This window comes from Charadrius vociferus, unplaced genomic scaffold (genome assembly GCF_000708025.1).
Source record: "Charadrius vociferus isolate BGI_N301 unplaced genomic scaffold, ASM70802v2 scaffold15, whole genome shotgun sequence".
Classification (NCBI taxonomy): Eukaryota; Metazoa; Chordata; class Aves; order Charadriiformes; family Charadriidae; genus Charadrius; species Charadrius vociferus.
Window position 1 is genome coordinate 15,359,375 of NW_009650064.1, and position 21,947 is coordinate 15,381,321.

Genomic DNA, 21,947 nt, shown 5'->3' on the forward strand with positions numbered 1-21,947 from the left:
GTCAGGCAGAAATGATTGCTCAGAGCCTTATGCCTCTTAAAGCACCTTCCCATATATCCATCAATTTCTCTATGGCTAAAGTCCTCACCCCTTAATTTCCAGCCCCATTCAGTCACAGTTCAGCCTGCCAAGATGGCAGACAGGGCTGCCAAACATTGCTAAAACCAGAATCGTGTCTCTGCTCTGCTGAGCTCTTCAACAAATTTTACACGTGACATTGCACAGCCCTCCATTCAGTTGGGCTGAATTCAAGCCAGCAGCCTAGCAGTAAAAAGCTTTTTTTTTTTTTTTCCTGTTACCAGTATAAGCTTCAGAAAAATAAGAATAAAACAGAGGAAGTACTAATGACATTAATTATAGTTCTCCCCCCCCCACATCTCCGCAATGAAGCAATAATAAAAAACCTTGTCTTTCTAAAATTTACTGAATATAGTTATTTGCAATTTTGTAATGAGTCATCAAATCACTTCTTTTAGCAGACTGATAAATGATTATTTTTATTTGCTTCAACTACAGTTACCATCCTAAATGCTGAGGAATTATAGTAAAATAGATGTCCTATCCAGAAAAACGCTAACATGACAGCATTTTGGATGCTTGCAAGAAAAAAGATCCTAGATTAATTGATCCTGTAATGGGTCACCAGGCTTTCCAAGTTTTATTAATGTTCATCAGAGTAGCAAATAAATCTTAATATGGGAGTATAGATATTGTTGCCAACAGGCATACTTTAAAAAACCATTGATCACATCAGAAGATAACAAACCAGATGGTTTTCACTGGCTTATTTCTCAAACAATGTATAGCAACAGGTAGTACCAATACCAAACTATACATTTTCCTTTTTAGTACAGTGCATTTAAACAAAGACTTAAGCCTTTGCTTCAACAATATTGTGCCCTGGATTTGGATATAATGTGCAGTAAGAAACTTACTCAGCATTTACTATTTCCTTCTCCTGATCTTTGAATTCTGATTCAGTAGACAGTACTCAGCTTCTCAAGGAAGATGACATTTCTGAAGATATGTCACAAACTTAAGGCTTTGTTGGCTTTTGATTACTCAGATGACTGGCACTCCATTCCTAGTTTTGACAAAGGCTTCCTGTGCAACTTCAGGCTATCACTTTACCGAAGATTTAGCAAAGCTTTGACTATGACAGTGCTTTATTGACAGCTCACCACTGAATTCAGAGAGATTATTCAGATGCAGCATGCGCTCTGGGTCATGACTTCCCTTTGGTTTGGCTCCCCCATCTGTAAAATGGGCTATTGGTATAACCTTTTTGCTATCTTTTGTGTTGTACTTATTGATTGTGAACTTTTCAGAGCTAGAGTTCTGTCTTTTTTATAGAAAAGTTCAGGAGTTTAGTAAAAAGGGACCTCTAATCCTGGCAGGTTTGCATAAGACTGCAGTGGCCTGCCTGAGCAAATAGCTTTGATCTTGTCACCGTTACCCCACAGACAGTGCGTAAACCTTGCAAGCGAAGATTGAGTCTTTCTGCTAACAATGCATATGTGCAAACAAAATTAGGGAGTGAAGTATCTGCTTCATGGATGGAATTTATATAGAAGTGCAACATAAATTTTCTGGTAATCATGAAATTATGTCATTTATTACCTAGGTTAGTCTTCATATAGCACTATATATTTGTTAACTCTTTATGTAGCAGTAAAGATAGGTTACATCACATAATGTGTACTGTAGTTTAAAAGGCAGAAATAAGCATATGCTTACCTAATAATTACTTAAATATTATATACTGTAAATATTATATTCTAGAGCTTGTATTAGTGGCATTGCCATCCTGTCTTGCTTTCAAAAGACTGATAAAAAGGTAATATGAAATGCTTGTTTTTCATTAATTGTAAGACTGGTGAGGCTGTGGGGGACAAAAAAGTGGAGGAAGTATCATGAAGAAATTATGAGATGTTTATAAAATTTTTTATAAAGCTGGGGTTTTTTTCTTAAGGAGAAGCTGTCCCTTTTTTTTTTTTTCCTTTTTTACTGTAAAATTGCACAGATTAAGACCTTAAATGCTATTTCCATATATTAAGAAGGTGGTTTTGCCAAGTTTTTCATTTTCCCCTGAAAAACAAACAGAGAGGACATGTCTGAAGAACAAAATTGGTCTGTACAGTAAAGAACACATCAACATCTAGGTTTTAAATACAGTTTTACAAGTTATAATGACCTAATTAAGCATAGTCTCATTGGTAATGCCAGGTAATTCCCAAATTAGCATTTTTGCATTGGATATAATTACAGTACCTCCCACCCAAATCACTTTTAACTGATTTAAAGGTTGTGGCTAGGCCTTCACAAATCGGAGAGGGAAAAGGGGAAGGAGGTTCCTCAGCTCTTGTGCAGCAGCCAACCAGTTTACAACTGGGAGTACCGATCCCCCACAGGGACCGGAGACACGCAGGTGACGAGACTGCTAGAGTCCTATAGCCTGGATTTGCCTGTAGGGTTTTACAGGAACCTACTTCAGTCATGTAGAGTCCAGGGCTGCAGGACTAGTCATCCTCTGTCATCATATGATGAGAGGCTCTCATCTGTATTGCGTAGTGTCTCAGGCTTAGCTCAGAGAAACCTACTCTCCCAAATTTTTTGCTGCTCCCAGAGCGAGAGCTCTTGTTCTCATGGAGTTTCTCACAACATTCCCTCTAAGACGGAATGCATCTGGCACTGTGAAAACGTTTCATGTGGAAATTGTTTTCTGATATCGACAGAATTCCCTGTCTTAAATAATTTTGGATCAGCGAAAAGCTTTCAAACCTGAGTGTGCACGGCATACTTCCTTTTCACATGTGGACTAAGTAAGATGTTGTAATGTGTCCAAAGTTGTACAGAAGTACATGGAAATTTGTAAAAGACTGGGATGCAGTGGATTAACTCTTAAAGAAAATCGTGCTATACAGAACTAAAATGTAATAGACTATAGCATATTTTAGTTTTCATAGTACTAGTTTTAATTCAGTTTTCTAGTATATTTTAATTCTGTAAATTACTAACTACTGTTACTTTATAGTATTAGAAAACTACAGAAGTGTCCTTGTATTACTTGAAAATGCATTGTCCCACAGTCCTGCCACAAACCAGAATTTTTTATGGTTGATGTGTTACTACAGAATTCCTTTTTGCCAGTTATAAGAAGTATTAACTTAATAATTTTGAGAATATAAAAATCATTATACTAAAATGAGGCAAAAGCTCATTAAATTGTGTCAATTAGATTTAAGGCAGGTTGCTCAGTTATGCATATTTACTATGGAATTCAGAATTGCTCCTTGAAGGTTCACCAGCCCTACTGTAAGGAATCCTAGTGCCTTCAGCACTTCCTGAGCTCATCCTCATTCAGTCCCACCCTTTTCCCATATCCTCATCTTTTCTCTTTCTCTAAGAGGCCAAAATACATGAAACTGGCTGGATTGAATAGGCAGGAGTATGACCTGAAGCTCGTATATATAAATATATATCTACACCTTTTTCCTCACTATCCCAGGTACATTCTGCAGTCCCTCTCAAGCTTCAGATTTCATCTTGCGCTGGTAAGGCACGAGGTCTCTTCTTAGCCATCTTCGGAAACACTGGCTGCATTTTACAATGTCCTGCAAGATGACATTTTCAGACACTGCTTGAGCCACAATCCTGAAACAGCCCCGTGCTGCCAATATGTATACCTCACTAGGCCATGGGGGAAAGCATGCGACTGTCACCTCTCTAAAAATGCTGTGGCAGAACCAGGGCACCCTTCTCTTCTCATTTACAGGGCTGGCCATGCTGTCACATCACTTACTGGAGCCCTTCCAGGAGGAAGGACACATTACACAAGAACTTCACAAGAAATTCTAGATTTAGAACAACTATGAGTGCGTTTGAAACCAAACTAAAGCTACCCGTACCACCGCAGCCATCAGTGAAACATTGTTCAAGCAGACCAGCAGACAGCATGAGACTCTATGTGTATGCATCGCACACATCCACGCAGTCCTTTGTCTTTCAGAGGCTATTCCCCCCAAACACTGGCTAACTCGTGCTTTAATGGTGCCATCCAGCTGCTGGCATCACAACAGCTATGTGAGCCAAAACCTCCCCATGGCTGACCTTCAGCCAGCAAATGTGCATCAATTTTGAACTGACGGTCGCAGGGCCAGTATGCCACCATAAGAAAACACACAGGTTCATCCACAAAGAAAGCTTATCTTTACTTGGTTAGAGAATATTTCTTGGTGCTGCTTTCCAGACCAGGTTCTCCTTACGCACTCAGACACATCATGTCTAGGAATATATCTACTGGTTCCTTGAACTGCAAACTGAAGAACAGAACTCTGTGTTTATTTCCTAAACAGATACCCCCACTTTACCTTCTTCCCACCCTCAAATCCTATTCTCTTTCTCATTAAGACCAGGCAGCTTAGAAATCTTGTGGGATCTGATGTTAGTGACTCCCCTGGCCCTGATTCCTTTAAACTCATGCTGTAGAGTGTTCTTACACTGAAGAAAAAGGACTCTGTTGCCCATGTCTGTAGTGTTAGTTAACGAAGGGGACAAAGTCCAGACAAGTATTCTTAGTCCTCAGAAGGGAGCGGGAACTGTGTTCTTGCTGCTTGGAGTTGGTGGTTCAGACAGGTGCATAATGTGATTGTACTGAATAGACGTAAAAAAAGTCCTTGGACAATCTCCAAAGCTAACATCAGCGCAGAGCCAAGAATTTGAATGTTGGAAAGACCTGCCTGGCAAGATTGGAGGCAAGGGATGTATCTCTAATAGCCGTATGTGATGTACTGAGGAGTGGGAGGGAGGGCTGCTGTGTTAAGGCAATTGCTGAATGTCTGGTCGGACACCCTCAGACTTGGATGCAGGTGTCTACCGCTTTCTCTGGTGGGGCTCAGTGTCATTTAGCATCAAATATTGCCAAGTACCCAGTAAAAATATGGCATTGTTAGCCCATTGAAACTTAACTTCTTTGGGAAGCTCCAGTTTAAGTTTTGGGTTAAGATTTTTGGTTTTTATTCTACAGTCTCTCATGGAGACATGGGCAGCCGAGACCTGGCTCCCTTCTTGATTCAGAAATTTCAACACGGTTTAGAGGTCCTGGGAGAAGAGGGAGCGTCCCTCTGGCCAGCCTTGGGAGGCTTTTAGTTGATCTTAGGAAACAGCGTAGAGGGATGACATTTCTGAGGCCCAGATGTGTTCCTTATGAAAGTGTTTTCAGTCAGTCAAGTGCCATCAGATATTAGTACAAGTCCTATCTTTACATATATTGGCCACTGGAGAGCTGTCACAGGATGTGAATTTTCTAGATAGATGAGAAGCAGATCAGGTGCCATTTGAGCAGCATTTTAAGGCTGAAGAGATGGTATTCCAGTTGGGATGCTTTCATCACTGCAGTCATAAGGAGCAAGCTAATGTGAATGTGGATGTGTCCATAATAATCATTGCAATTTGACAGCTCTGTGGCTTGAGTTTAAAGGTTAGGCAGAGCTCTTTGAGCTATCCTTTTCTCTTTACACCCCTAATTACATCCCATGTGAAAAGAGAAGAAAACCAAAGTTTATGCACATTAAAACCCTCAGCATTCCCTTACGCATGTCAGCAAAGATGGAAGGAGATCCCCTACATGAACAGAGAGTTTTGTGAATGGTGATCGTAACTGTGACTGTATATATTGCAATTTTTAATTTGTGTTGTGCTGCCTTTCCCTTTTACCAGGAAGATTATAAAAAGCTGTAAGAACCAAGCCTCTAGTCCTCTCCCTCTGTGCAGGCTTAACTCATCAAATCTTCCTCCTCAAATGACAATCCTGGCTTGTCTACATCCAGCCTTCTTTCTCAACAGCTCCCTATTTCCTCCTCTGGTTTTAAGAGATGCCAAAAAAGTTGTGATTTTCCTGTTCAAAAGACATTGCATGCCGAGTTATTCTTCTTCTCAGCAATGCTTACTTACCAGATGACTCAGTAACTTCCAAAAACTTCATGCTGTTCTTCCTTCCTCTTATCTTAGCGCTGTGTAGTGATGCATATGTTTCTGGCATCTGTAAAAACACTGTATCTGCCTAACACAGCTAGAGCCTCCTTTAAACTCAAAAGCAGAAAAATGTGTGCAGACATTCTTCTCTGGGCACAGAATTTCTCTATGACATAAAACACAGATAAGCCTCACTTATAGAAGATTAAAAAAATCAAAGGAAAGTAGAGGTGCTAGCAAAGAGAGACGTGGAGAAACAGCTGCAATGTATTTGGCAGAAGCCGTTATTAAACATACAAAAATATCATTGCAGTTCTTTGTTCACAGCGCTCTCCAGCTTCTGACTTCTTACAGGACCTGAATCTGGAATCTGGGATGTGGCCTCTAGGAAGAAAAATAGAAAACACTGCCCACAGTACAGACAGATTTACAGCAATTTTGTTTCTTCAACAGCGTTTGCTCAAGTCCTAGCGTTGAACTGTTAAATCAGACAACCAAAACCTGGAGCAGAGCATCTCAGCCAGTTTGGCTTAATGTAAACAGCTGCATAGAAATGCACCTCGATAAATGAGTCCTAGTGGTGAACGTGCTCATGGGTGTTTAGCTAGTATACAGGGGGAGGATATTCTTCATACTGGCTGCTCTGTAAGTATTTCCCTACTGAATGTGAGAGAATTAGTCTCCCTAGCTTCTAAGCAGAATTGTATTACCTACTAGAGTGGTTACCCTGGGTCTTCATACGGTAAGTGATCAGATTAGGAAGGCGAAGCCAGTGTGTGAAAGTTCAAGGCACATAGATAGGTATATAAGACAAGCTAACATGTGCACAAAGGGAAAAAATGTGATTCGAGCCCTATTTCTGGTAGGTTATAAGGGCCTGAGAGACATTTAATTCTGATGGTTAACTACATCTATGTCAAACAGATACTATGATCATGAGGGCAGGAGTTAAAGAGATTGGGATAATTAAGCAAAACATACCTCAAAACATGCATCTCAGAAAAAGAATGATAGATATATCAGGTAAATCAGTCTTCAGTTCCTCACACTTCACTCAGAGACAATTTATGTCCTGTGACCCTTTCCAAAGCTGAAGACATAAAGTGACTGAACCAAATTAGTAAGTAGTCCCAACAATTACCAAAAAGTACAGTAACTTCAACTACTGAGCGATTTAGAGTAAACCCCTATGGTCGTCAGTGAATTTTTGATAACACCCATCCCTGCCAACATTTTAGCAAGGTAGTCCAGTCTGACATTCCAATGCTTTACTGTGAAGTCTTATTTTTGTTTTAGTCGTAATGTTTCTATTACACTATTTTTCAGGCCCTGATTATATCAAACAGAAATTTCAAGAAGGAATGGAGGTGAAAGAAAAATCTGAAGAAAAAGTTCAGGAAAAGCCACCTAGCCCAAAAGAGTCACCTCACTTTTATCGAAAAGGTACTACGCCCCCTCGAACCCCGGAAGCAAGTCCAGGGCATAGTCCTCCCCTTTCTTCTGAGCCCTCTCCTTCAAAACAACTGAAAAGGCAAAGCTCCACTTCTGGAGCAAGACTCAGTCAAGAAAAAAAGCTTTTGGCCACTGAGAATATAACACCCACAATTAACAAGCCTTTATATTCAAAAGCACCAATGAAGGAGGAAGTAGCTGTGAAACACCAGTCAAAGTTTTCAGCCCATCACAATCCCATCAGCACAGAGAATGGGGAGCTGCACGATCACTACCATGGCTATTATGTAAAAATGAATCCAACAGTGCTTCCACAGGAGCTCAGGGAAGAAGATGAATATGTCAACCCATCACCGTCAACGCATGCACGGATACCACCCTCACAGAAGCCAAGTCCTGCTAGATCTGGGGGTAAGCCAGATGCCAAAGAAAACAAACCTGACACAAAAATTAAGAAACCAGAATTTGCTGCACCAAAGAACCCAGCTAATAATGAATCACATTCAGCAGTGGAAAAAGAAGTAGAAAACAGCTCGGTGAGTACTGCAAGAAACCTTTTCACTTTCACTGCCCTTTTGCCTCCTAGTGCTGAGCTTTGCAACCTAAAGACAGGCAAAGCTCACTTCTGTCGAATCTTTATCTGGATACAGTGTGCTAGCTAGAACCCACTACACCAGAGTGGAGTGAGGAACAGACATTCCAGTCCTGTATATTATCCTTTTTGAAAACTAGGAAGGGATAGTTGATAGCCAGATACTGACAGAATTTTGAAACGTGAATATCTATTGCATCCATAAATACCTAAGTGTGTTAGTGTGTGTATGTATATATATGTGCATTTTGTGTGTGTGTAAATACATATTTGCACATATGCATGTATCTATATACCTCCTTTTTTCCCCCTCAAAGCAATGTTCGTTGTACTTCAGTGGATAACTGGGCAGCACTGGGAGTTACACTCACTCTCTTCCCTAAAGATCTACTTTTGACTACTGTTGGAGACAGGATGCTGGCCTGTGGTCTCACCCAGCCCATACAATCTCCCATTTTCATTTTCTTCTCTGTGTTGATTGTAGGCTCTGAAAACAGGCAATTTTGCCTCAAAATACAAACTGTTTTAAAATGCATACTTCTAACAATGCTTGTGTTTTACAGTGAAATGAAAATTTTTACTTTCTTTTTTGCCAGGAAACAGAGAAGGAAATTTAAAACTATACATTCAGATCACTGTGAATCTGAATCTCATTATTATTTAGAAATAATAGAAGTATAAATAGTTATGCAGAAAAGGAGAGATGACTAATAGCATTTCTATTCCATGTTAGAAGAAAAAGCCAGGTGATTGAATTGAGAACCTCTGATGATGATAAAATTATTTCTGGGCCAAGAGAAATTCAGGAAAATGTTAGTTGTATATCCTAAAGTTAACCTTTAGCGAATGAGGACGTCTAGATCATTGTCATAATGTTTCTTTCTTAATAAGCATTGTTTCTCTGAATCATTTTTGGTACTCCAGTAGGAAAAAAAAAAAAAAGACATTATTTAGATGGGATAAACAGAATGACCCATTTAATGAGCTCCAGATAGCCTAGCACTGATCTCGGGCAAAACAGTTGAATAATTGACAGTAGGTTTGATTAATAAAGGATTTAAAAATAAAGAGGTGTGAGAATTTCCAACCAACATGCATGGTAAAAGATCTTGTCAAACAAGCTTCACATCTTCAGGTATGACAGGAATCATATCCTCAATCAAGAAGGTCACTTGATTTGCTTTTACACGGTTAGTTATTCTAACAAGGAAGCCAGAGTAATGCAAAGGCTAAACATCACATTAAAATAATTTTTTAAAAACTAACTCATGGTTCTCAAAAAGTAGTTGGAAAAAGATCAGCAATTGTCCTGGTGAGGTTATTCTTGGATTAATTCTGCTGGTCTATTTTATTAGCATTCCTATTAATGACATGGAAGAGGACATAAAAGTGTTACCCATAAAGTTTGCAGAAGACACAGAGACCAGGAAACCGATAAATAATGAAGACAACAGATCACCAGTACAAACTGATCCAAATCACCTCATAAGAAAGATGCAAGTATAATTATCCATATGCAGCACAGTAAAATGTAAGAACATATGTATAAGGAGAGTTAACAGAGCCTGACCATGCAGGATCAGAACTGGAAAAGGTTGGTGGATCAGGAGCAAGAGAGGCAACTAAGCATGAGCTCTCTGTCTGCTGCTGTTGTTCAGAGATGTTAATATAATCCTTAGATTTATCAACAGGAAAGATTAAGCAAGAGTACATGCGAGTCTGTTTTATCTGGTTTTGGCACTGGTGCAACCACTTCTGGAATAAAATAGTGTCCATAAATCAGGGATTTAAAATGAGAAAAACCTTAAGGGAAAATGCCATGAAGAGCTGCAAGACTGATTAAAACATATCTTACCATGAAAGATTCAAGGCAAAAAAAATCTGACACATTAAATCCTGATCTGTAAGTACACGTCATAAAATAGTTTCCCAAGCTAAAAGGCAAATGTATAAGAAGATCCAGCAGCTAGACAGATGTAGACAGAAGCCTTGTTTTAAGTTGCTTTTAATTAGATTAATTAAATGTAACATCAGTTTTCAGATGCTGAGTTTTTGGAGCTGTCACTGAATAGTTCGATAATGAGCATTTTGCCAAGATGATATCCTCTAGTTCAGGAGGAAGCTTATAATTCTGTTCTGTGCAGATCAAAGTAGATGTTCACAGTGGTTTTGTAATCTGCAAATCTGTATTACAGCTGATATCAGCCCTTTAACCTTTCAAATCTCACAGATACGACTCCTATGCAGGGTAACACAAAGCTGTCAGGCTTGTAAATGTTGAGTGAGCACGCACAGAATTTTAGCCTGAATTGGAATTTTTTGCTCAGCTCTGGTGAAAATAAGTGGCTAGAAATAGTCCTTGCTTTCCCAACTACATTCCATCCAAACCAATTTATGGTTTGGAGCTGAGAGAGTCTTCACCTTAAGAAACCAAGTAGGGCACCTAAACAGCAGTTTATTGACCTTCTAGAATAATCAGGATAAGAACCGTGAACCTATAGCCTGTTATCGGGAAAGGTGGAGGAGTGATGAGATATTGTACATTAGCTACTGTTTGTTTACTGATCTTACAGGTCATCTGGGAACTGTCCCTCTGCTTCACTTGGAGCACACTGGTTGCATTATTCTTATTATCAGCATTTCAATAAGGAAGGCAGGGAGAGTTTAGGAACTCATTTTTAATATAACAGCATTTTGAGATATCATAGAATCATAGAATGGTTTAGATTGGAAAGGACCTTGAAGATCATGGAGTTCCAACCCCCCTGCCACGGGCAGGGACACCTCCCACTAGACCAGGTTGCCCAAGGCCACGTCCAGCCTGGCCTTGAACACCTCCAGGGATGGGGCCTCAACAGCCTCTCTGGGCAACCTGTGCCAGTGCCTCACCACCCTCAAAGTGAAAAATTTCTTCCTAATGTTTAATCTAAACCTGCCCTCTTCCAGTTTAAAGCCATTCCCCCTCGTCCTGTCATTACATGCCCTAGTAAAAAGTCCTTCCCCAGCTCTCCTGTAGGCCCCCTTTAGGTACTGGAAAGTGGCAATAAGATTTCCTTGGAGCCTTCTTTTCTTCAGGCTGAACAGCCCCAACTCTCTCAGCCTCTCCACGTAGGAGAGGTGCTCCAGCCCTCGGATCATCCTCGTGGCCCTCCTCTGGACACGCTTCAGCAGGTCCATGTCCTTCTTATGTTGGGGACTCCAGAGCTGGATGCAGTACCCCAGGTGGGGTCTCACGAGAGACATACATATATACATATATGTAAATGTATGTGTGTTTTTCCAAAGATGTCTTCCATATGTGTCTATAAATTTTCCTACATGCTTATTTCTTTGAAATGCTGAAATGAGTAAAAACCCCAAAACAATTAAAGGAGAAGGGAGTAGCCTACTGGCCTAGCAGTCTGAGGGAGAGTCTTAATACAGAATGACTGTTAGCGCTGCCTGAAGACTTTTCTTTTTCATTTTCAGTATCACCTTTCAACTTCAGAAAAACGGTAGCCTATTCTGCAGTGCTCCTGAATAGCATGCTGGAGTTACACAGCGGCTAACCTAAGAGTGCACAGTTACTGAGGAGGAGCCAGATTAGAGTACTTCTGTCTATCCCAAATACGTCTCAATGTTGAGAGACTCAGAATTCTTAGGGCTGCATTGAGGAGTTATTTTTTTTTAATCAGTAGTTGCAATTGCTTTATAGTCGTCCTGACAAAATATTTTATTGTGGTTTGAAAGTAAGTCTGCCTTAGATCCTCCATGAAAGTTTAAAAATCTAATTTGTGAAGAAATAGAAATAGAAAAGAAACTCTCACTCTTATGAAAGTAGAATGAGAAAACATGGTTTGGGGATACAAAATGAGTATAACATTTCTTGAGCACTTTCATTAGTTTATCTGAAAGTGCTGTATAAAATTGTGCCGTACTTTTTCCAGGTTTTTAGTGAGAAAGCCCTAAGAACATAGATAGAGGACATGTGATTTTCAGTTCTTCCTTTCATATATTTAAATCAAAGCCGTTTCTCACATCTGAATGAAACATAAACTTCAATTTGGATTGAGAACTTTAAACAATTTCATTTACAGAGAAGTCTGCAGAAACTTTTTTAGTAATAAAATCCATGTTTCATATTTTCTGTGAATCTGTTACATCCTTAAGAATGACACTGAATATCATCTGTGCAATTAATTATTAGCAAGAACCGTATTGATTCTTTAGGTATCCTTATTTCTGGCATTATAGTTGAAAAATATCAGCACACTTCACATAAAGTATGTAAATATGTTTCTCTGTATACTTATTTTCTGATGGTCAAAAATCAAATTTTAGAATCATTTCAGAGCTCATAAGAAAGAGCCATAGGACTCTGTCACTGTTTTATCAAGGTGAAAACAGGCATAAAACACTACGACAAAGTCACTGTTCATCAGGTGCTCCAAAATAGCTGCCTCTTTGCGGGCAGTTACTCTAGTGAGAGGTAAATCATGCTATTTTCACCTATTAGGCACCTTCAAATTATCTTGTGTTTACCGGTGTGTAGTGTGCACAGAAACACTTGACCACAAGCCAGTACTAACTGTTGTTTCTAATTGCTCGTTAGCAGCCTCTAGCCCCACTATCAGCTTGCATGCTCCTGTCCCACCTTGAACGTGAGCTAATTTGAGATTATCTTGGACTTGGGCAAAAAGTAGATTTGAATTGCAAAAAATTACCATCGTAGTGTAGTTGATGAATACACATTTGATTTGTCTGGTATTTATTGCCCCAGGTCAGGTACAAGCCCAGGAACAAGTCTACTATATCATCATTTTTTGGTTTTCTTGGTAAGAATTTTTAAGCCACACAGAGAGTTTAGTCTGTTTTTTACCTGTATCTAAAATCATTACATTTTGCTGAATGTTACCCAGTGTGCTTCTATGCTCATCTCTTTGTTCACTTAACATCCAGTTAGTAAGGGATAAAACTACCGTGATGTTAGAAAAAATAGATTGGTATTTGCCTGATCCTAAAAAAACCTCTGAGCAAGAACTTTATGCTAAATTTAATGGACATTCCTAATGCAATGGGATTACAAGACCAGTCTGAATACTTCCTCACAGTACATTTTAGGAAAATAACTTTCTTCCCTCCCCAAATGAAAGCTAATCATAGGGTTATATTTTTAACTATAGAATTGTTTGACTTACTAGAAGCTGAAAGGGCAGTTTTTAAGCAGGACTGGAGTTTTTCTACTACAGCTTTAGTGCACCTGTTCTAGTCACTCTTGGGCTGTTCAGACTAATTTTGGCTTTTGCTATTTTAAGCTCTTGCAGGACACTAAAGTCTTATTTATGGTATTTTTCTTTAAAGCATTAAATGTTCATTTCATAGGTGTCTACAAAACAGGTAGTAGCTTATTGCATAATAACCATGTGCTCCACAAATACTGTTAGGTCATTTTTTACTATATCAGGAAATTCTGCTGTGGGCTGAAAGTTGTAGTTATCAGAAGAGGAAACTAAATGCACGTAGCAGGACAAAGAAGATGGGATTTACTTCTTTGTCTAAAGCACAGACTCATTATCGTAAACAGATGACACACTTTTATTTGATCTTTATATAAAATCAGCAACCCAGTTCTTAAGGTGTCGCTTTCTTCTGTCTTTGTAGGTGCGATCTCTTGATTCAGACCATGGCCCCTAGGTTTTTTAGCCTAATTGATCTAATGTTATTGTGATGAGATTGTTATACCCAACCTGACTTGACAGGTGCATCAATAGAGAATCCCCTCCCCTCCACCACACTTAATTACGTAAGACTGCACTAACGATACCGAGTAGCTGTTTGAGCTGCAGTCCCAATTTGCCATTCAGCCAAAAGCTGTCTTGCAGCTATCGGGATGCTGTTTCAGCTAATATTTCAGGTAGTGAATGAGTTCCTGGCTCCTGTAAAGTCCCCATAGGTCCCAATTTTTCTTCAATAGTCGTAAATCAGCTTGATTTCCATGGATGTTGTTTTCAAATATGCAAAGCATTAGATAGACAAATCCTGGGGAATTCTCATGGTATTAGGCAATGATCTCCTTCACAGTTCCTTTCAACTCCTGGTGCAGTATAACTTTAAAATCTTTAGGTGAGATCCTAAACTAGAAAGGAACTATTGACCTGATTTTGGTCATACAAGAAGTCCCTATTAGAATCATAGAATGGTTTGGGTTGGAAGGGACTTTTGAATGTCATCTAGTCCATCCCCCCTGCCATGGGCAGGGACACCTTTCACAAGATCCGGTTGCTCAAAGCCCCATCCAACCTGACTTTCAAGACTTCAAATGATGGGGCATCTACAGCTTCTCAGGGCAACCTGTTCCAGTGTTTCACCACCGGAAGGAAAGATGCTGAATCCACATCTTAGTGGAACTTAATAGTGTAATCACACTTCCTGTTGAGAGATTTGTAACATTAGCATGTAGGTACTCTTCTTGGTTGTCATGAGATTCTGGGATTTTTTTGCAAAAGAAGTCGTCATTAAACAGGAGGTTCACTCTAAGGGTGTTGACACTGTCATTCTAGGACAGCAAAATTGAGAGATTCTCAAAGTATCTGTTGTTTCAAGGAAAACATGTTTTATTGCTCAAAGTCTTCCAATATGTCTTTCGTGCAAAAATCTCACAATTGCCAAATGCAGTTGGTGGGGATCCTGGTGGGAACCTGGTTTCCCTTCACAGCAGAAAAGCACAGAAGTACCCGTGCCAGGAAGAGAAAGAAGAAACGAACCTCAAGTTACACACTACTACAGCGAGACTGCTTACAGTGCTGTGGTCAGAAACATAACCATCCCTGGAGTCATGCTTTCCTTTTATGCCTGTTCTCTGTCACCAAGCATCTCATATTCTTTGGCACATAGTAGCTCACTTCCAGTAAGAAGGAAGGAACATGGTTCCGCATCTGTTCTGTGATCCGATGGTTAAAACATACCCCTTGTAAGTAGGAACGTGGTATTCCAAATCCCTTTGACTAAGGTGACCTTAAACTGAGTCTTCAATTTCCTAGTGAATATTTTAAACATTGTGCCATTGAGCAATATGTGAATGTTGCTGCCAATGTCATTACCCCTATGGCAACGTTTAACTAGCATCCTCGTAGTCCCAGTCATTGGTTGAACGTGAACAGCTAGTTCCTCAGCGTGTGAACAGATGCCTCTGAATAGATGCAACGGGAACTTCACAGCCTTTACGGCTAGAGGTGCTGATCGGGTTTAGACTCCCCAGAGATTTAAGGAGTACTTGACATAACACATTTAGTGACTTGTTCAAGAATTTAGCAGTCCACATCTGGCCTGCTGTCGTACTAACTGTTGTGGAAAGGTGTGTTCTGATATAGAAAGTGTTTAATGAGACCATTTCAAGATGAGAGCATGTGATATAATAATGACACAAGTACTATTCAATAGCTTCCCAGTTACACTGCTGCAGCAAATTAATAATAGTAAGTTCTTACACTTTAGCATTCCAGAAATTATATAGCTAATGTTAGCATTGTCATGAAGCATAATGAATTTCTGCAAGGCATGCCTCATGTGGAAAGTGAAAAAAGTTATGTCATTTCTAATGAAATATATACCTTCTTATGCAAGCCAGTGATCCTTATATAGCTCAGTTTTCTGCAGAGATGTTTTGGTGGGCTTTGTTGTGATTTAGGGAAGTATTGTCTGAGTGAAGAGTTTTTCTGTTTCTACTTACAGTAAATGTGCTACCTTAATATCTAAGCGTATACAAATCTCTGAAAATATTTTGTAGCAAACCAAGTATGTTAAGCGGAGAACAGAAGAGTTGAGAATTCCCTTCTGTTCAGGACATTATTTCAAGTTACTCATCAGAAAGCATCTATGTTTAAAAAAATTTTTTCCAGAACTGCTGAAAAGACTTAAAAACTTTGTTCTCTGGCTTCACAGAAGACTAAAATTACATAACAATCAAATGTTCTAACCAAGTTGAACTCTAGCAAAGAAAGGAATGAGTATTTTGGCTTTTAATTTCTTCACTAAATACGTCTATAAAATAAGGACTCATGAACACTAATTGTCACTGTAAATCAAAGCAAGTTTGTAATTTTTCAGGTGTAAGATTGTTTTTAATATGTAATGGAAACATTGCTAGGTATGTTAGTGCAGTGGTAAGTAATTTTTTTTTTCCCCCTTTGGTTGTCAGAAAAGGGAATTCTTTTCATACAACACATTGTCATGCAAAACTTTTTCTGTTTTGAAATGGCTGAGAATCAGGCTGGACCACCTCTCCTATGAGGACGGGCTGAGAGAGTTGGGGTTATTCAGCCTGGAGAAGAGACAGCTTTCCAGTACCTTATAGGTAGCCCCTTTCCAGTACCTAAAGGGGAACTACGGGAAAGGTGGGGAGGGAGTTTTTACAAGGGCATGTAGTGATAGGACAAGGGGGAATGGCTTCAAACTGGATGAAGGTAGATTTAAATTAGATATTAGGAAGAAATTTTTCACTCTGAGGGCGGTGAGGCACTGGAACAGGTTGCCCAGGGAAGTTGTGGCTGCCCCATCCCTGGAAGTGTTCAAGGCCAGGCTGGATGGGGCTTTGAGCAACCTGGTCTAGTGGGAGGTGTCCCTGCCCATGGCAGGGGGGTTGGAACTCCATGATCTTTAGGGTCCCTTCCAACCTACACTGTTCTATGATTCTATGATTCTGTAAGTAACCTGCTGTAAGGATGAGGAGCGGTGCTGCAGCTTTTCTAAAGTAGTTCAAATTCTTTGTTTTGCTTTATTTTAAACTGCTACTGGTTTTGTGTTGATGGGTTTGTTTTCATTTGTTTATGCAGTCATAGTTGTCAGATGGTTTATTCTCAGTGGGATTAAGAAACATGTAATAATATACTCTCACCTGTATTTATCCAGTTCATTTTCACACAGATGGTATTCCGCTCACCTGAATACGACAGGTAATGGCTATGTTTCAGGAGCAGAGTCTGTATCTTTAGTATTTGGATAATCTTTCAGAGCAAGGTCAAAACAAGTAGCAATGATAAAGTCAGGTCATGTTCATTGCTGTGCACTGTGGCGAAGGTTGCGTTAATTCTGATATCTTTATTTTATTTTCAGGGCCCCAACTCAGTCATGATCGCCCTGGTAATGCTGTTGAATATTGGTTTAGCCATTCTTTTTGTCCATTTTCTAACTTGATTGGAATTAGGAAAGGTAAGAAAGGTCTTGTTTTCATATAAAAATCACCATATCCACCCCACCTCAACCAGTAAAGATTTAATTTCTTTGCATACTTTTAATGTTCCCTAATTTAATTTTAGCTATGCCTGAATGTAATTCAACATAGTTATTTAATAATGTAACTGTTTTGACCCTTCAGTGAAGTCATGACAACTAGTGGTGTTAGCCCACAGTTCTCTGCAGTTGTGTCATCAGCCTTTTAAATGGCATCTGTCATACTCAGACACAGGGAAGGAGGCTTGGAATTAGGATGGGACGCAAGAGAGATGAAACTTGGAAAATTCAGCCAGGGGCCCAGCTCAGTTTCTCTGCTGATGGCTCGTGGCTTTGGGGTCCTCTGAAAGCTGAAGCAAGCAGCCATGTTGGAAAACAAACAAAATAATCTGCTGAAGCAGCCCCGCCGGTGAAGTGCGTTGGCTTCTCCATCTGTTCCAGCAGAGTGTGACTAAACTGGAAATGTACGGAGCTGCACTTTTTGTTGATGGAAGCTAACAGCTGCCTTACTATTTTACCGTCTGATGTTTTTAGTGGGGAGATGGGGAAACGACTGCCAGAGGAATGTGGTCAGAGGATTCTGTTGCTGTGGAAGTGATTCCAGCGTTCACTCCTATCTCATTAGAAGAAATAGTTAGCAGCATCAGTCACCAGTCTTATTCCATTACCTGCTGCTTTTAACATCTCCTGCAGTGTTCTGGGAGATCGAATTTCATTTGCCTGTGCATGATTCTGTTCATTCGTTGTTTATGAAATTTGATGTACAGCCATAACATAGTGTCTGGTCCATCCTGGAGAAAGCTACCGGTTCTGACTAGCAGCAGAAGCAGAAAATGAAATCTCTTTTTCTAATCCGAAGAGAAAATTCTTAAATTTCTTTTCCTAAGCCTGAAGAGCCTTTTTGCTTTAAGGTTTAGTAAGTAATATACCATGATTGCAAAATTTTAAGATGTTGATGTTAAGTGCTCAAATACTCATGCCAATAGCAAGCAAAACTTTTCATAATAAAAGAATAAAAATCTTAAATTGATATCAGCACATTCTAAACAGGAGGTGGAATATCAGAATAAGCCAAGAAAGATAAGATACAGGGTTTGCATGTTGACTTTTTTTCTTTTTTTTTTTTTTTTTTTAATTCTGGTGCTGTGGTAATTGGTGATTTGAATTATTATGTTTCAACACTGAGGTATTTTGCCAGCAGTTAAAATAAAGTCTTGTCTGAGTGCACATTAATGCCAGTGACAGTTAAAGTAGCTAATGCTCATAATAAATTACCATAATTTTAAAATACTAGATTTGTGTTGAATACATTCAGGTAGAGCATTTAGAAATGTTAAGTGATTGTTTATCGATTTGATGCCTTCAGTGTCTTTAAAATCCATTTATAATTTTACCTCAGCATTTAAAAAGCCTCAAAATTTTTCATTTGGAAAGTTTGTCTTAAGTAGTTTCACAGCCCTTTGTTCAAACAATATGATCATGTTTCTTTTTATGTGCCATTATACTGTAATTATTGTACCCTATATTAATCAAAAGCATGCTTTTTTACTGAAAATATGTGGTGTGATCATTTGGCAAGTAAATATTTTCATTTCAAGCTACAAAAAGCAAAGGGCTTGTATTAGGGTTTATTTTATCTCTGTTAGAAAATCTTTCATACAATATAGTTTTTGAACCTGTTTGTAAACTTTCTAAGTGTTTGCATGGTTTAACGGGCGACGTTCTTACAAAGTACATTAGCTATCTTTTGATGCAGCATATTAAAGTAACGTAGGTGTGGACTGAATACTGTGCAGCGAAGCAGCTCCGAGCAGGGCAGTAACACCGTGGTGTTTTTTACAGAAGTATGTTGAGAATCCTGTGTTTTGACCAGTGTGGATAAAGAAGAAAGCAGAAAGAGAGCAAATGAAAATAAAACTTGTATATTTATTTTTTAAAAACAAAAGTTTAAATTGTGTTTTAAATTTAGGAAAGTAATTTTTAAATAAGAACAAAATTTTAAAAGTTACTGTGTAAGCCTTGACATAATGGACAAAATGTTCCATCCAACAGTGAAATCACCCCCTGTCTCCTTACACGGAGAGGTAATTTTGTAACTGACGTATTTAATTCCTATTAAATGTTTATTTAAAATACTTTATGCTCTGGAAATAATGGGTAACAAAGCTTATGAAAATGTTTATAAATTTAAGTAAGCATGTTAGTACCATTTATAAATATGTATGATTTATAAGCTTTTTTAAAACAAAGCTCAAACAAATTGTTGGTATTTTTCTAAAATGTGCACAGCTGTATTTTACATGAAAGGCTATTTATAATCGGTTGTTATACTGTACACTACATTTTGGACAGCACAATGAAGCCTGCCAATGTACTTAATAATGTCATTTTGTCTATTTAAAGTTTCTTGCTGTCAAAGAATGAACTCTTTATCCATGAGTTTCTCTATTTATAATTCTTGACCCAAAATGTACAATGTACAGTTTTCACAACTGTATTTGCTCTAATAAAAATAAGTTGGTTATTAATAGAGCTTCAGACTAGTTTTTCCTGTTTATGAATTACTTTGTTCATTCTTTGGAAACAATTTTGCTAACAAATTCACTAAATGAGGAGCGAAGCAGGAAAATGGGTGAAGTCCTGGCCCCTTTGAAATCGTTGTGAGTTACTGCTTTCAACAAAATTATTCTGGGAAATAATTTAAAGTTAAAAAAAGGAGGACTCTTCTGATATAGGATTTTTTTGTCTTTATAAAAATAGTATCTTGAATTATACTCCTACCACAGGGATGGTTTAATCAATCTTGTTTTAATCAGTGAGTGACTGGTCCATTAACAGCTGTTCCTGTAAGTGCTTCAACAACTTTTTTAGACTTCCCTCCTTCTCAAGGTCTTCATAAGTTCAAAATTAAGATAAAGTTCGTGAACCAGTATTCTACACAGAGAAAATTCACCATCACAGCTGTCTTAAAGCCACCACATTTGCTGAACAAGTAAATCAGCTGAGAATTTTATTTTCTGTGACTCCAGTTCTGATTACTAGCCACCAACTGTACTGAAATCCTAACATTTAGTTGAAAAGGAGAGAAAATGTTCTTAGTAGCTCCTATGTAATGGAAATCTGTTTTTAGGAAATAATTGTTACTGTCTGACTCTTTAAAATAATTCTACCAGCATGAAGCTTAATTTTAACAATTTGTATTTTCTACGTAATAACCCACTCCCTAAAGAAAATTTTTGGCTCTTCAAGTAGAGAAAAATACATCTCAAGAAAAATAAACAGAAATAACTATAATGCCAGAAAATTTTAATGTTAAGTTCACTGAAACAGCTCTTCTGTCACATTTTGTGATCCACTTTGTATAACATGTTCAATAATGAAAGTAAATTTGACATGAAATATTTCTTAAATTCTAGGAATGTGATGATATACTCAGGCATATATAAATCTTAACAGCAACAAGCAAAGGATTTGCCCAGAAATAGAAGAAAAAAAAGTTTTCATAATCAGCTGAGAAATATGACAACTTTCTCTGCCTGTCGGTGCTCATAACTCCCCAAAATCAACATGTACATAGACATACAACATTTTTTCTATGGTGTCTCAAAGCAGGTGGACATTTCTTCTCCCAGATGTTTCTACCAGTGGTTTATATCAGTTGTAAACTTACAAATGGGTTTACAGGGGAATGCATCTGCTATGCCTAGGGGAAAAAAAACCCACACGGACACACAACATGACTTAATGCTTCAAGATTTACTCTGGCATGGGAAATTTTACCTCACTTCAGTGCAAGGACATTTTTTCCTGGGCAAAGTAGTTTTTCTCCTGGCGCAGTTGTGTGTTTGCCCACAGATACCAGTAGGCAGTGAGCTCTCACCTTTGAATTTGAGGTCTGTTTTCTTGGGCAACTCCATTTATCTGATTAAACAATATATATAGTGTGCATAGAAAAACAGGAAATGAATGATGTTGATGTGCCAAAGGCTGAAGAAAAAAATGATGTTATCATTGCTTTTTAGTGTATCTAGTCCTTTCTTTACTTAATATATATAGTCCTTACTTTACCTTCCCATCAGAAAAGCAGTGAGGAATGCAAAGAGTGTGAAATCTTTTCCATTTACGTTCCAAAAGGAGGGATTCGGTTTGAAAGCAGAAATTTCATAACATATTTCTACAACTTGCCTTTCAGATACAGACATACATATAAAAAATCATTAATACAACTGAATTGCTGACTTTAAAAGGAGGAAGCGCCTCTTTACAAGCATTTCATTAAAAGTCTTGAAATAGTTATTTACTTAACTTTTGATGACACGTTATATATCTATTAAAAGCTCTACTAAGATACAGTTACACAACACTAAAAGATTCCGACAATAATGTGCATGCAACAATAAAAGCCTGCAGAAATTCACTACATATTGAGCTACAGTAACAGTCTTAGTTGTTATTAATAAAACATGGTTGTGAACGGTATCTAAATGGTTTTACTCATAGCTCATTTGAGCCGTTTAGTCGGGGAGACAGTTCTACATACCGTTCGCCTATGGAAATGTAATTCAGTAAACAAAGCAAATGAAGGGAAGGGAAATAAAATAAGCCTTTCAAATGAAGTAGTCTGCTCATTCTCTCATTTAATATTTACAGAAACAGGAAAAAATAGAACTTATGTTAACGTGTCTGAGCAAGATGAGTATGGCAACATGATGTGGCTGAGCCA

General features: G+C 38.4%; 1 protein-coding gene across 1 annotated transcript in view; it reads left to right on the plus strand.

Annotated features, from left to right (window-relative positions):
- The window catches only part of JPH1 (junctophilin 1), a 77,186-nt gene extending 59,048 nt beyond the window's left edge, over positions 1–18,138 (plus strand). The window contains exons 3-5 of the mRNA XM_009891892.1: positions 7,300–7,961; positions 17,108–17,203; positions 17,370–18,138. Coding sequence (XP_009890194.1) covers positions 7,300–7,961; positions 17,108–17,188 — 743 coding nt within the window. The 3' untranslated portion in view covers positions 17,189–17,203; positions 17,370–18,138. The remainder of the gene's footprint in view (positions 1–7,299; positions 7,962–17,107; positions 17,204–17,369) is intronic.
- Positions 18,139–21,947: the final 3,809 nt, after the last annotated feature.